The sequence below is a fragment of the Oncorhynchus clarkii genome, chromosome 16, assembly GCF_045791955.1.
Source record: "Oncorhynchus clarkii lewisi isolate Uvic-CL-2024 chromosome 16, UVic_Ocla_1.0, whole genome shotgun sequence".
Classification (NCBI taxonomy): Eukaryota; Metazoa; Chordata; class Actinopteri; order Salmoniformes; family Salmonidae; genus Oncorhynchus; species Oncorhynchus clarkii.
Genome location: NC_092162.1, coordinates 54971852 through 54987803, shown reverse-complemented (window position 1 = coordinate 54987803; position 15952 = coordinate 54971852). Strand labels below are relative to the sequence as shown.

General features: G+C 44.8%; 1 protein-coding gene across 3 annotated transcripts in view; it reads right to left on the bottom strand.

The window, feature by feature from the left end:
* Positions 1-1715: 1715 nt before the first annotated feature.
* The window catches only part of LOC139368765 (bromodomain adjacent to zinc finger domain protein 2A-like), a 28259-nt gene continuing 14022 nt past the window's right edge, over positions 1716-15952 (bottom strand). For 2 of the 3 annotated variants that reach the window (XM_071108082.1, XM_071108083.1), the window contains exons 18-29: positions 15776-15920; positions 15086-15693; positions 14745-14943; positions 14276-14431; positions 13891-14051; positions 13345-13410; positions 9624-9907; positions 9301-9436; positions 8879-9025; positions 8226-8497; positions 7894-8037; positions 1716-3218 (exon numbers count right to left, since the gene is read on the bottom strand). In XM_071108082.1, coding sequence (XP_070964183.1) covers positions 3059-3218; positions 7894-8037; positions 8226-8497; positions 8879-9025; positions 9301-9436; positions 9624-9907; positions 13345-13410; positions 13891-14051; positions 14276-14431; positions 14745-14943; positions 15086-15693; positions 15776-15920 — 2478 coding nt within the window. In that variant the 3' untranslated portion in view covers positions 1716-3058. The remainder of the gene's footprint in view (positions 3219-7893; positions 8038-8225; positions 8498-8878; positions 9026-9300; positions 9437-9623; positions 9908-13344; positions 13411-13890; positions 14052-14275; positions 14432-14744; positions 14944-15085; positions 15694-15775; positions 15921-15952) is intronic. The other variant, XM_071108084.1, reaches the window with a different exon arrangement.

Sequence of the window (15952 nt, the reverse complement as noted above, 5' to 3'; positions counted from 1 at the left end):
GGGTACTGTGTGTAGAATGATGAGGGGGGAAAAAACGAGTTAATCCATTTTAGAATAAGACTGTAACGTAACAAAATGTGAAGGGGTCTGAATACTTTCCGAATGCACCATATATAGGGTTGTCTGTGAATGGGTGTACAGCACCGCTCTCCATTCAGGCTACTTACTGTACTAGCTTGCTGGTTCCTATAATTCTTATTGGATGTCCTACTTCTGTGATTTAATAAAAAGGAGAATGAAATGAGGACCCAGGGACAGTTCCAGAGTGTAGTCTCTACTAGATGTGGTTTTTATTCAACTAACAGTACATTCTACAGATGCACACGTGTTACATCACCAAGATACAACATGGTCTTGTAATACCTCTTAAAAATTATATTGGTCCTAAAAATATAGAAAGGAACAAATGTAGTCACAAAAACTGTACATTATGAAAAATTCACTTAACACCAGATTTGGTTTTATTCATGTCTTTTAGTTAGTTTTTTTATATAGAAAAAGGAATGTCCCTTTTGTGTAGAAAGGAACACAAAAATGAATTTCCTATCGACCAGTTTGAGTTCAGTGTAAGAAACCACGCTTTAAATAAAACCCGGACTGTGAAGTATCGTCATGCCGCCTTCATACCTTTCCCATAACACACCAACCATGCCACGCTAGAGTACCACAGTAGGAGTCATAATACCCAGAAAACCTAGCGGTCAAACAGGGAAATGGTTCCAATCATTTTTCCACCATTAATATCCCCATAGGGGATTTTAGAAACTGTATTTCTAAAACTGTGTTTCTAAAATGCTGTGTTTCATTTAGGCTTACCCTGGGGTGACATTTCAATTACCTTCTAAAATCTCTCTCAGACAAGGTGACTTTTATCAATGTATTCGCTTGTATTTACCCCCCAAAATGAATTGCGAATAAGGCTATCAAAAATAACTACAAATGCCATGATGATCTGGACGAGACTGACGAATTGAGGCAAAGGTAAGAAAACCTGGATTAACTAATGTTTTCTAAATGTGGTATTGTGTAAATTGGCTACATTACTCTAAAAATGGACAATTCTGTGAACTGTCTCGGGCAAGTTTAAAATTAACAACACCTGTTACTAAAGGTGTCAGCTAGAGATGACATGCAGGAGCTTGCAGGGCTTTGTCGTTTTGCATGTCTACTTTGATACTAATTAGCATTTTCAAATCAGAGTAAAAAGAGAAAAATATATTGATAAAAAAAGTCACCTTGTCTGAGAGATTTACATGGTTATCAAAATGCCACACCTGGGTAAGCCTACACGAAACACAACCCTTATTTTAAGTGTTTTTCCCCATATTGGAACAATTTACGGTGGAAAAACAATTGGAACCATTTCCCTGTTTGACCGCTAGTATTTAATGGGTATTATGACTCCTCCACTGTGGGGCTCTATAGAGCACAGTGGCCACTTAAAAAAAAAAAGATTCATAAATGGAACATGAGCTTAGCAAAATGTGGACATACTTGTTTTGAAGGCTTTTAATCAGTAGGTGTCTAGAACAAAATGTTTCTCTTTTAACACACAAGTGATACCTGTTCCTGCGCTTAACTGTCAAGATTCAGAAACCCACAAGCAGAAGAAACCTCTCAATGCATATTTACTGTTATTCTGCAGTATTCATAAAAATAAGAGTTATAGCTTCTCCCCAATTTTAAACGGTTAAATAAAGTTATCAAGCTTTTATTTTTTGGGGGGGGGGGGGTGTATGTTTCTACGTTCATTTGAAATTGATGAGACTGAACATTTCCAGTGTTAAACAAATTCCTATGAAGGTCCTTTAAATTTAGTGAGAAAGAAAATGCATTGTAAGAAATATTGAGTGACAATTTTCTGTCAAATCAAAACAATTCATCCCATGAACGGGTGTCGCTAAAAAACGTGACATCATTTTGTTTGCGAACAGTTAACCAATAAGATTTCAGCAGCCTGCTAGCTTTCTGCACAATTTGACCAATATGGTAAAGAGCTGCAACACAAAGCAAACCGCATTTAATAATGGCGGTAGCATCATTTCAGTTCTATTGACACCATCTATGAACACACCACACCTGACAATTCCCGTTGCTGTGACTACCGGTCTTAGTTGTCATTATGGAGCAGAAAAAAAAGGTCTAAAAACAGGACAGAAAAGAAAAGACACTAAAGCCTCCAGTTTCTGAAACCAGTGACCTTCACAAAGCAGCAGGAGTGTGGGTGTGTATGAGTTAGGTCAGGGGTTGCGTTACACAATGTAAGTCTTCAGGGGGAAAAAAACAAACAAAAAACACTCCTTTCCATTTTGTTTTACTGGCCTTTTCATAAATCGTCTAGACATCTCAACTATATAGTCTGTACACATTCACTACAAGCTATTGCTATTAAATAATCCCAGCTATTGTACTCTATATATATATACACATATATAGAATATATAATAAAAATATAGTGAGAAAAATTGCTTCAGGCATAAGACCATACTACATTTCCATTGAACAGTTAAAAGAGGGTCCAATCCCAAAGTGTTTGAGTTCAGAGAGGACCTTAGGGTTTTGATCTATATGGTGGAAACGAGGTCAGAGCATGTCCGGTCTGCAGTGACGCATTGGTCTGGCAGACCTCCTGTCGCGGTCAGAGGGTAGAGTTTGAGAACCCAATCCGCTCAGGGCCTCAGACCCTCCTCCCGCCCCCAGAGGAAGGGATGGACGAATACTGTGGCCTTATGAGACAAGGGGTGTGGCTTAGGAGAGAACATGACAACAGGAAAATTCCAAACAGGTGGCTAGGTACAGAAGGGAGGGTGCAGAGGGAAGAAGAGAGCTCAAACATCCCCCTCTGTCGTCGAGAGAATTTCAAGCCAACGTTCGAGGTTTTAAAAAAGGTGAAGCAGAGAAAGGGAAAAACAAGAACAGACAAATATCCAAATCTATACATAGATCTATACATATATGTATACAGCGAGCCGGAGGATACTCCGGCCCAGACAGTCTTCGTAGTAACGGGGAGCGTAAGCATCAGCCAATGGGTGACCCTGCCCCCAGCACAAGAGTCCTATTGGTCTTTGCTCGCGTAGAACTCAGCCCAGCGGTTCTCGAAGAAGCGCTTCATGGAGTGTCCAGCCATGCCCACCTCAGACGTGTCCTCGTTGAACAGCTCGCAGTTGTTGAACACCAGATGGGCGTCTGCTGCAAACTCCTCACAGCTGCAGTACCTGGAGAGAAGAGAACAACCGGTCAAATATAAGCGTACACATTTTCCGTAACATTGTTGAAAATGAAAGGAACCGGCCTCATTATGGAAGTTTGGGTCATGTTGTAGACACACAGTTTTACTATCCTTGTGGGGACCCAGTGTTGTAGTAGTCAAGACCACATATTGAGTGTCTCTGTCTTGTCTCGGTGTTATTTGCATCTCTGTCTTGACTTGGTCTCGGGATAGTGAGGACTCGTAATTTCTTTGAAAACAGCCAAAACCAGTGGAGTAAAGAAAAATCATAATTAACAGCTTCCATTCATTCAGCGCATAAAACTGCTTCCTGGGGCCAAATATATACACTCCTTTCTTGAAACAATATCTGAACAGCCTTTACATCTATTATAGACAGGTTTGCGAAGTGGTGAACCTATAGGCCTCCAGTGTGTGACAGGTAGTGAACCTATACAGTGCCTTGCGAAAGTATTCGCCCCCCTTGAACTTTGCGACCTTTTGCCACATTTCAGGCTTCAAACATAAAGATATAATACTGTATTTTTGTTGTGAAGAATCAACAACAAGTGGGACACAATCATGAAGTGGAACGACATTTATTGGATATTTCAAACTTTTTTAACAAATCAAAAACTGAAAAATTGGGCGTGCAAAATTATTCAGCCCCTTTACTTTCAGTGCAGCAAACTCTCTCCAGAAGTTCAGTGAGGATCTCTGAATGATCCAATGTTGACCTAAATGACTAATGATGATAAATACAATCCACCTGTGTGTAATCAAGTCTCCGTATAAATGCACCTGCACTGTGATAGTCTCAGAGGTCCGTTAAAAGCGCAGAGAGCATCATGAAGAACAAGGAACACACCAGGCAGGTCCGAGATACTGTTGTGAAGAAGTTTAAAGCCGGATTTGGATACAAAAATATTTCCCAAGCTTTAAACATCCCAAGGAGCACTGTGCAAGCGATAATATTGAAATGGAAGGAGTATCAGACCACTGCAAATCTACCAAGACCTGGCCGTCCCTCTAAACTTTCAGCTCATACAAGGAGAAGACTGATCAGAGATGCAGCCAAGAGGCCCATGATCACTCTGGATGAACTGCAGAGATCTACAGCTGAGGTGGGAGACTATCCATAGGACAACAATCAGTCGTATATTGCACAAATCTGGCCTTTATGGAAGAGTGGCAAGAAGAAAGCCATTTCTTAAAGATATCCATAAAAAGTGTTGTTTAAAGTTTGCCACAAGCCACCTGGGAGACACACCAAACATGTGGAAGAAGGTGCTCTGGTCAGATGAAACCAAAATTGAACTTTTTGGCAACAATGCAAGACGTTATGTTTGGCGTAAAAGCAACACAGCTCATCACCCTGAACACACCATCCCCACTGTCAAACATGGTGGTGGCAGCATCATGGTTTGGGCCTGCTTTTCTTCAGCAGGGACAGGGAAGATGGTTAAAATTGATGGGAAGATGGATGGAGCCAAATACAGGACCATTCTGGAAGAAAACCTGATGGAGTCTGCAAAAGACCTGAGACTGGGACGGAGATTTGTCTTTCAACAAGACAATGATCCAAAACATAAAGCAAAATCTACAATGGAATGGTTCAAAAATAAACATATCCAGGTGTTAGAATGGCCAAGTCAAAGTCCAGACCTGAATCCAATCGAGAATCTGTGGAAAGAACTGAAAACTGCTGTTCACAAATGCTCTCCATCCAAACTCACTGAGCTCGAGCTGTTTTGCAAGGAGGAATGGGAAAACATTTCAGTCTCTCGATGTGCAAAACTGATAGAGACATACCCCAAGCGACTTACAGCTGTAATCGCAGCAAAAGGTGTCGCTACAAAGTATTAACTTAAGGGGGCTGAATAATTTTGCACGCCCAATTTTTCAGTTTTTGATTTGTTAAAAAAGTTTGAAATATCCAATAAATGTCGTTCCACTTCATGATTGTGTCCCACTTGTTGTTGATTCTTCACAAAAAAATACAGTATTATATCTTTATGTTTGAAGCCTGAAATGTGGCAAAAGGTCGCAAAGTTCAAGGGGGCCGAATACTTTCGCAAAGTACTGTAGGTCTTCAGTGTGTGACAGGTTAGTAGAGTGGTGAACCTATAGGCCTCCAGTAAGACAGCAGTCACACACAGCATGATGTCAAAGGATAATCAGTCCATAAACGGACATAACCAGTAGGTCCCAATCAGAAGAATACAAAAACACAACCATTAAGAATTTCCCAATTGAAATGCAGTGCCGTGGAAAATTATTCAGACCCCTTGACTTTTTTCACATTTTGTTACAGCCTCTAAAATGGATGATATATATTTTTTACATCCTCAGCAATCTACACACAATACCCCATAATGACAAAGTGAAAACAGTTTAGAAATTTTAACAAATGTATTAAAAATACAAAACAGAAATAACTTATTTAAGTAAGTATTCAGACCCTTTGCTATGAGACTCTAAATTGAGCTCAGGTGCATCCTGTTTCCATTTTTCATCCTTGAGATGTTTATTTAACTTGATTGGAGTCCAACTGTGGTAAATTCAATTGATTGGACATGATTTGGAAAGGCACACAACTATCTATATAAGGTCACACGGTTGTTAGTGCATGTCAGAAAAAAAAACAAGCCATGAGGTTGAAGGAATTGTCCGTAGATGCTCCGAGACAGGATTGTGTTGAAGCACAGATTTGGGGAAGGGTACCAAAACATTTCTGCAGCATTGAAGGTCCCCAAGAACACAGTGGCCTCAATCATTCTTAAAAGAAAGAAGTTTGGAACCACCAACTCTTCATAGAGCTGGCTGTCTGGCCAAACTGAGCAATCGGGGGAGATGGGCCTTGGTCAGGGAGGTGACCAAGAACCCGATGGTCACTGACAGAGCTCCTCTGTGGAGATGGGAGAACCATCCAGAAGGACAACCACCTCTGCAGCACTCCACTAACGTTTAAAGTGCAGATATGAAACAGACCATGATAAAAATCACATTTTTAATTCCCAGTTTATGCTACAAACCCAACTTTATAAGAGGTTTTAAAAATAGATTCCATTTAACTCAACGTTCCATGACATACACCAAGGCATTGTTGTCAGAATAGATGGATCGGAGTGTGCCAGAGCGCAGAACAAACTATGAATTTACAAACGTGCAACACCAGCTGAATATGACCGGTGTCAGTAAACGTAGGCAAGAAATATAATATTTAGTCAACAACGCTCTAGACAACCAGCTCTGCTACGGCAAGTAAAATGGTCAGAGTGAGTTTCTCTCATTTGCGTCGGGAAGTAGCTAGGTAGCCAACTTTAGCCAGTTAGCTTGGGTGCTTGTTTGGGACAAGAATGCATTGGCAAGCAAGCTACAGAAGGATGAGGAGGCTACAATTCCATGTGTCAAATGGCTTGTTTGTATAAAGGCCTAATGTAGCTCTGATTGGCTATAGGTCCTGGACAAGACAGATGTTTTTATTTGGTTTTATTTACTGCAGTGTCTATTAATTGTCCAAACTCACAGCTTTCCCACTCTATATTGCTATAGAATTTTCACAAATGCCATAGTATATGTACTTCCCAAACATTCTAAGAATGTATGATAATGTGGTAGATTGTCAGAAAATTTTAAAAAGTGCAATATTCTTCCTGGGGGGTGTAAATGAACATTTTTTCTCATTAAATGACAGCTAAAATGCTGTCAGTTCTACTTTAAATGCAATAATGTTTTTTCAAAGAGATGGCTAACAACAAGCGTGCCACAATAACAAACAGTTCCACTCACCAGATGTTAATTTGAAACTTAACTTCTTGTTGAAAGTTATAAACTAATAAATTAGCAACAACATCCTCTTTGATAGGCAGAAGTTACCATATGTTTTTATACAAACGGTCCCACCCACTACAAGTCAAAATGTGACTGGTTGATTCCACTGTCACTCCAAAATGCTGCCTAATACAGTTGAACGGCAGTTGCCTTTAACTTCTGATGGCCTAGTCAACAGCTGACGTAGCTAGCTAGATTTATCTCCACAAAAACCAGCAAAGAAAAATCCTGATTGGATCTTTTTTTCTCTTCAGCGTTAACCCTTTCCAACAAAAACTGAAGCAATTAAATCCGAACATCATTGAAAATAATATTATTTCATATATCCTTAGCCCTTCTCTGAAGGACCATTATTCCCCACTGTTTGGGTTAGTAATCATTTTTGTGGCTCTATTTTCCCTCAGCATGTATTTTTTCACTATTCTGAATGTCTAAAGAATCCATATGTTGTTCTGAAATATGAAGCCAGAAATACTGGACATTTTGAACTCTTATTATGGTGGTGTTTTGACAAAATTACAATCATGGTCTTGAATTGGACTCGCATGTTTCTGGTCTCGGTCTCGATTCAGTCTTGCCCCCCCTCCAGTCTTGAATCGGTCTCGCCTTATGTGATCTTGAACACAACACTGTGGGGACCTAAAATCCTATTTTCTCTAACCCCTAAAGATAACCCTAAACTAACCCCTAAGCTTAAAATAGCCTTTGTCTTTGTGGGGATGAAGGAAATGTCCCCACAAGGGAGATTTTTCGTTGTTTCACTATCCTTGAGGGCACTTCCGGTACCCACAAGCATAGTAATACAAGCCAACACACAGACAGAGAGAGAGAATGAGTGGCCCCCATACCCTCCCTGCAGCAGCCTCTCCCTCATGGTGAGGAAGTCCATGGGGTTCTTGATGATGCGTCGGTAGCCGGGCACCATGCGGGGGTTGACGGGCTCCAGGAAGGGCCAGGCGTCAGCATGAGACTCCATTTCCATCAGGATGATTCTACACACAAAACACACGTCAGTTAGAACTGGACTATCATCACAATAGTGAGAACATGAATCTAATGGTCTTATAGAAACCACTGGAGCAACGGGACACGATAACTCATTTGAGGGGAGTCATTTAATATCATGTTCTATAACCACTGCAACATTGTGACACTACAACTTATCTGAGGTCAGACTCACTCGCAGTAGGTGAGGTCGGGCTGGTTGCGGGTGGTCATGCGGCGGCGCTTGGCAGGTGAGAAGCCCGCTGTGCGTCCTCCATCTCCAGAGTAACGGGAGGATAAGGCAGGGCCACCGTCCTTATGCCGTGTTGCCATATTAGCACCACCACCGCTGCGTTTGCTGGGCACCGCCTCTTCGTCAGAACTGTCGTCTTCGTACCTCCTCTTCTTCACCCGGGTCCTCTGCTTGGAGGAGCGATGGTTGCTACGTGGTGACTCACCGTCACTAGCCTTATAAACAACAAGACACAGTGAGACAGGGATGAAATAACAGCCCTGGGAGAAAGGTTAAGGAGGCCAAGGGGAGCAGAAATCACAGAGGGTACTGCTGTGGCAGGTTTTTGAAGTAGGTTCTGACAATATTATGGTTTAATACACTGGGGACAAAAATATGTGTGTATGTGTTCATGTTGTATCACCATATATTACTATTGTAATTATGTTGCACCATCGTGGCTTTTTGGTATATCAGCGTATAGTTTCTTAATCTAAGCCAAGTTGAATGGTCTGAACAGTTCACCCTTCTGAACTCCCCCCTGGTTAGATGAGCAGTGACCCCTGTTGTGGTCCATAAGGGTAGCCAAGCAGAGTGCAGCCCCAGTCAGTCCTCACCTTGGAGACGCAGGTGGGACAGAACCAGTCCCCCTCTGGCACCTGGGTGACCTTTGGCCTCAGGCAGTACATGTGGCAGCCACGGTCACAGCCGTCACACAACAGCAGGTACTCATCATTATCCCCCTTCCTGCACACCTGACACGTCTACAACACCACACAGACAGGGACACAGGTAGTTTTTAAGGGAAATGCTCTGTTGCCTTCTTTCAGACTACAGTGCAATACTACATGTGTTTACTGTAAGTTGCTTTGGATCAAAGGGTCTTCTCAATGATGTCATCAGCATGTCACTACTATGATATTTGCCATAGGAATGTTCTATATTCCTTGTTTCACTTACATCCATAATATTATTCCCTTCATAATAATGGTTTCTATTCTCAGTGTACATAGAGTATTGCTACTGGGCTTGTCCCCACCACTTTGACCACAGATCTCTCCCAGGCGATGGCCTTCTCCAGCTGCAGCAGACACAGACATAGCTGGGGGGCGCTCCGACAGCGGTCCAGGGCCTGGCGCCATGTCCGCAATCTGGGGGTGATCTCACTCTCCAGACTGTGGGAAAGAGATTATAAAAATAGGTCTCAACACAATTAAGGGCTGAAGTGAGACGAAGGTTTAAATCACTCTGAAGAGCTTTGAGCAATTTGACCAAATACCACACAAATCTAATCCATGATATTATTAAATCACGCTCCACTCCACCCTTTCCAACCTCTGACCCCAACCCTGTCCCTCCCACCTCATGACGTCCATCTGGCCCATCTGGCTCTCCTCGGGGGTGAGGGGGGCGAGACGCACCACCTCGGCCAGGTTCCAGAGGGGCTCCTTCAGGTAGCGCCGGTCGATGTTTCTCTCCAGGTTGGCCAGGCGCAGGACGGCCAGGTCCAGCGGGTGGCTGGCCACACGGGGCAGGTCTGACCACTCCTTCTTGGTCCGCACGATCCAGTCGTCCCGGGGGTCCACATCATGCTCGTAGTATTGCAGGTCGTCACGCGTGGAGTCCACCTCTGGAACTGTGTAGGGCTGAGGTGGGGAGGAGGGAGAATGACAGAAAATAGAATATTATAGTTCTCGACAATCAAAAAGCAGTGAAGCAAAGGACTTTGAAGCAAGAGCAAGACTTAAAAGGGTTGTGAGGTACGGCGGGCGAGGTAAGCAGTACGTGGGTAAAATCACTGGGGGAAAAAGAAATATTACAACCTGTGTTGTGATAATTGCATTGTTTGCTCTATAACCTGTTAGTTTAAATGCCTTGCGACGGTGATATTGTCTCTGCCTTTAGACCTATATAACAATAAATCCAACCACACCTCTGTTCATCACAAAACGGGAGAGCAAATTAACTGTTAACTCTGTCCGGAGAAGTCTACAAAGCATATTGTATGTAACAAACAGTTACGTGACCTACAGCACGGTTAAGTAAGTTAACGTTTCCGGCATTTTCAGACCACTAAACAACTATTACATTTTGAACCAGAGAGTTACCGCAAGTCGCAAAGAAAACAGGAGCTGCTTCCACTATTCCAGAACCAATTCAACTTCACCTATCAAATCACCTATGCTTAGTCTAATACAGGTGACAACTAAAAGATACCAAAAACGATTTAGTCAAACGTAAGCGAAATATGATGTGGCTGTCCATGGTACTGATTTCTGTGAGCGGAAGTATAAAAACATGTTGACTCACCCTACTTGTAGAGATACGCCAATGCCGCCATCCTCTCATGTCGACGAAATGGTCAGGCTACCTGGCTAAAATCCTTACGCGCAAGCCTAACTTCCTTTCATGGGCCTTCTACATCTAACTACATATTGAACTTCCATCCTCTCAGGCCAGGGGCAGAATGTATGAATTAATAGTTGGAACAGAATCACAGTAATAATCATTGGCCAGTACAGAGAATTAAGTAAAACCACAAGTCCAAATCCCCATTTGCAGCCATGGCTAATTTAGGAAAGGGACAATTTAGGCGAGCTAGCCAGCCACTGGAGGACAACACAACGGGATGCAACAATTCAAGTTGTTTCAGTCAATGATGTATGCTCTCAATGCGATTTGATAGGAGTGACGCCAAATCCAAACTGGCTTCCCTTGACACTTTTTTTTGGTGCGCCAGGACCATTCACAGCTGAGCCCACTCAGTTTAGCTCAATGCTGATTGGCTATTATTTTAATCAAGGGAGGCTAAATGCTCGCTGGCTTCCCTTGCATTCAATGCTACGGGTGGCAAACATGTCATACTCTTTTGGACCAGACAGCATCAGATTGATGGCCTACACAGAGACAGATGGGTGCTGTTTCACTTGCTCAGATACTTTCTCCGATGAGATACATTCAGCCTCTTGCAAATTTAAAGACAATTTTCAAACGGAGAGACAAAATAAATGTATGTTTGCTTTTTTACTTGGTACATTTTTTGGGGAACCCTGGCTTCCTCTGGCATCCATGAATACACGCCACTGGAGTTAGGTAAGGTGGGTGAGGTAAGGTTGGCGAGGTGAGGTATGGTAAGGTGGGTGAGGTAAGGTAAGCGAGGTGAAGTGGGTAAGGTAAGGTGGGCGAGGTGAGGTAAGGTGGGCGAGGTGAGGTAAGGTAAGATGGGTGAGGTAAAGTGGGCAAGGTGAGGTAAGGTAAGGTAAGGTGGGCGAGGTGAGGTGGGTAAGGTAAGGTGGGCGAGGTGAGGTAAGGTGGGCAAGGTAAGGTGGGCGAGGTGAGGTAAGGTAAGGTGGGCAAGGTAAGGTGGGCAAGGTAAGGTGGGAAAGGTAAGGTGGGCAAGATAAGGTGGGCAAGATAAGGTGGGCAAGATAAGGTGGGCAAGATAAGGTGGGCAAGATAAGGTGGGCAAGATAAGGTGGGCAAGATAAGGTGGGCAAGATAAGGTGGGCAAGATAAGGTGGGCAAGATAAGGTGGGCAAGATAAGGTGGGCAAGATAAGGTGGGCAAGATAAGGTGGGCAAGATAAGGTGGGCAAGATAAGGTGGGCAAGATAAGGTGGGCAAGATAAGGTAAGGTAAGGTAAGCGAGGTGAGGTAAGCGAGGTGAGGTAAGCGAGGTGAGGTGAGGTAAGGTAAGGTGGGCAAGGTAAGGTGGGCGAGGTGAGGTAAGGTGGGCGAGGTGAGGTAAGCGAGGTGAGGTAAGGTGGGCGAGGTAAGGTAAGGTGGGTAAGGTAAGGTGGGCGAGGTGAGGTAAGGTAAGGTGGGTAAGGTAAGGTGGGCGAGGTAAGGTAAGGTAGGCAAGGTGAGGTAAGGTGGGCAAGGTAAGGTGGGCGAGGTGAGGTAAGGTAAGGTGGGCGAGGTGAGGTGGGCAAGGTAAGGTGGGCAAGGTAAGGTGGGCAAGGTAAGGTGGGCAAGGTAAGGTGGGCAAGGTAAGGTGGGCAAGGTAAGGTGGGCGAGGTGAGGTAAGGTAAGGTGGGTAAGGTGAAGTGAGGTAAGGTAAGGTGGGCGAGGTAAGGTAGGTAAGGTAAGTTGGGTGAGGTGAGGTAAGGTAAGTTGGGTAAGGTAAGGTGGGCGAGGTGGGGTAAGGTAAGGTGGGCAAGGTGAGGTAAGGTAGGTAAGGTGGGCAAGGTAAGGTGGGTGAGGTAAGGTGGGCGAGGTAAGGTAAGGTGGGTAAGGTAAGGTGGGCGAGGTAAGGTGGGCGAGGTAAGGTGGGCGAGGTAAGGTGGGCGAGGTAAGGTGGGCGAGGTGAGGTAAGCGAGGTGAGGTAAGCGAGGTGAGGTAAGTTGGGTAAGGTAAGGTGGGCGAGGTGAGGTAAGGTAAGCGAGGTGAGGTAAGTTGGGTAAGGTAAGGTGGGCGAGGTTAGGTAAGGTAAGTGAGTGCAGACATCAAATGATACATTTTTTAAGCCACAACTATTTTCAAAATATAAAAGCAGGCCCCTAAAAACACAGAGAGCGCTTATTTCAAACAGTGTTAGGAGCAGGAGTGTTGACGTGACAACTCTAGACATACTGGCTGTGTCCGAATACCTGTACTTGCAATCTAAATAGTAGGCATACACATTTTTTTTTTTTATAGTATGTGACATTTAAAAAAAAAAATGTATGCATTAAATGACAGGATGTCATACTCATTTTGGCTTTTCATTTAGTAGAATTCGCTGAAGAGAATTGTCTTTCCAGACACGCGTGTGTGACAACAGCTGAGAATCGCGCTGTACCAAAATTAACAAATGGCAGAAATCAACATAATTGCACATTGATAACGTATTCTCAGTAGGATGAGCCTAGTCGTTGACTACTGTATCCGCTTTTACTTAAAAGTATGTTCCAAATAGTATGTAGTACACAGTATGCAGTTTAAGTAGTAGACAAGACAGATTTCAGACACAGCGTCTCCTTTTAAAATTTTAGGAGGTGACAAAAATAATTCTTAAAAAGGGAAACATGAAGACTTGTGAAAGAGTGTAGATCCAAAAGAAGGGTGAGGATGTGTGAATTGTAGATCGAAAACCTGGTTTGTACCTGGAATCCTGCGGCTGGCGTTTCCGTGTTATTGTCAGAGTCGCTCCTTCCATTCTGAGGAGCCATCTTGAAATATAAGTAATGGACATATGATGTGATGTGTGAAAAGTTTCCCTGTTTTTGTATGACAATGCCAGGAGGGGGACATGGTCACTGTACAAACTGCAGCAGCACATGCCACCTACGCCACCCTCTGGACATTCAGTGCAACTGCAGCCATAGTAAAAAATAAACAGAAAAAAAACGACAAAATATAAACTGACAAGCTCTAGACATTTCAAACCCAACTTACTTTACAAACTACCAGGCACCCACCCTACCCATGCATCCCTGTGTGCATCTCAACAGTCTAAAGTGTCCTCCTTGCCTTGGTCTGCACAGATCTGAAAAGGCGGTAAATTTGGGGATGATATGACGGAAAGGTATTTCAGGATCAACTCTCCACTATCTGTGTTTCCAGAGCAGTGCAGATGAGGGATGTCAGTAGGGACAGAAAGAAACTTTAGACTATTGAGACAGGGCCCCTCTGTCCCCCTGGCGTCTCACCTTGAGGTGCAGGTCGGCGGCAATGACCCTCTGCTCCAGGTCCTCCACCCAGCGGAGGGCTCCGACGTCTGTCTCCAGGGCCCGCTCCTGGACCTGCCATGGCTGCTGCAGGGACTCTAGCAGGGCCTCTCCCTCCTTCACCTTCACCTGGAATATAGGGTCTGACGGGGGGACGGAGAGAAGGGAGATGCAAGGGGAAGGGGATAGAGATAGAAGAGAAAAAAGGACAAGGAAAGTGTCATCATCCCATTTCCATTCATTACAACAACATACTTCTTTAAAGTCCCATTGATGTCCAAAGCAGCTTCACTATGAAACAACCAAATCTGACACACTATGACTTTTCATATCCCCATCTTTTCCTGACCAGTGCTCACTGACTCACCGTTGATGGGCCGTGTGCAGACCTCAGCCAGGTACTCCATGTGTTTGGCCAAGTGTTTGTGGAGCACCTTCTCCCGGATGCCTCGTGGGTGCAGGGCCTGCAGGGTGGCCGTCAGGTCTTCAGGCTCCTTTATCCACCACCAGCCACGCACCATTGCTAACAAAACAACAGCAACACACACACTTGACACCAGCATGACACCAGCATCACACCTTAGCATGTTAGCAAAGCATGCTAGCCATAATCGGCTAACCACACATAAGCATATGATTAGATCTTGTAGTTTTGCTACTTCGGATAACCATACATAATCATGTAAGCCAAATCCGCAGCTCAAATTGCATTATGTTTACATTGCTGACAAGTGTCATCGTCAGACACTACAGATGATATTGGATAATCCGTAGGTAGTTTTCAATAGCATGTGTTAAAAAAAAAATGTTTTAAAGGATTGAACTGAATGGCTTACATGCTGGAATGGGCTTGACCACGAGCTGAGTGAAGTACTGTTGCTCTATCTCCTGGAAGAGTGTGGAAGAAGGGCGGCCACGACGCTTCGCTGCAGCCGCTCTAGCGCCAACCCTGCGGGCGGGACTGCCGCCCCTCCTCCGCCTGCGCCCTGGTTTGGCTGGGCTGGGGGTCACCTGGGGTGTGGGGTCTGGTACAGACTGGAGAGAGGGAGAAAGATAGTTTAATAAGAGATACAAATCTTCTTTGATGAAGAAAACATGTTCAACAGTAGTAACTTATGTTGAGTGTTCTCTCCCATGAGGGTCTTGAAGTGTGTGCAGGGGGCTGAGGGGGAATCACCTGCAGCAGTGGAGCAGCAAGGGCGGGCAGGGTGCTGGGGGTCAGAGGGAGGCGTTTGGGCGGCTTGCTGGGGGGGGTCTGAGGTTCTGTCAGAGAGGTTTTGTCACAAGGCTGTTTTGGCAGCAGGTTGAACCACTGCCCCTGTTTCTCCGCCATCTCTTTCATGCTATCCTCTGGTAGTCTGCCTTTAGGTGCCGTCCCTGTTATTGGCTCCGTCCCGTTGGTTAAGGCGCCTTGCAATTGGCTGAGACAGTTACTGAAAGTGGACTGAGTGAGGTCTTCTGTTCCATTGGTGGTGGTGGTGTCCTGGGAAACGCCTGGCCCCGACTCATCCCCGCCGGACTTGCTGCTACGGCGACGGCGGCGACACTTGGCGGTGCGGAGGTGTAGCTCCACCTCTGGTTTGATCTTGCGGGGGCGACCCCGGGCCCTGGGACTGCTCATAAGAGAGGCGGTGCCGGGGAGAGGGTCCTCTTTAGGGGGCAAGGAGGTCTGGGACTGGGGAGGGGAGGCGGGGGGGGCAGGGGTGGTTGTGGGCTTCTCCTCCACTTTGGGTTCCCTCTTCAGAAGAGTGACGGGCACCTCCTTCACCAGGATATCTTCTGTCGCTAACAGACAGAGGATGGATATGTTTAGAGTCAATAAAAAGATGGCTAGCAGAGGGTTGAGAGCAGTTGCTCTGCAACTCACCTAGGATCTCCTCAGGCCCCTCCACCAGCACCCCTCCCAGGTGGGGCAGGAGCAAGTATCGCCGGCGGAACCGGTCCTGGCCCAGAGACACCGCCCGCAGGGAGTGGGAGGACTGGAGCAGCTTCTTACGGAAAAACACCTGTCGCTGTGGAGGAAAAAATAAACAAACATACATAT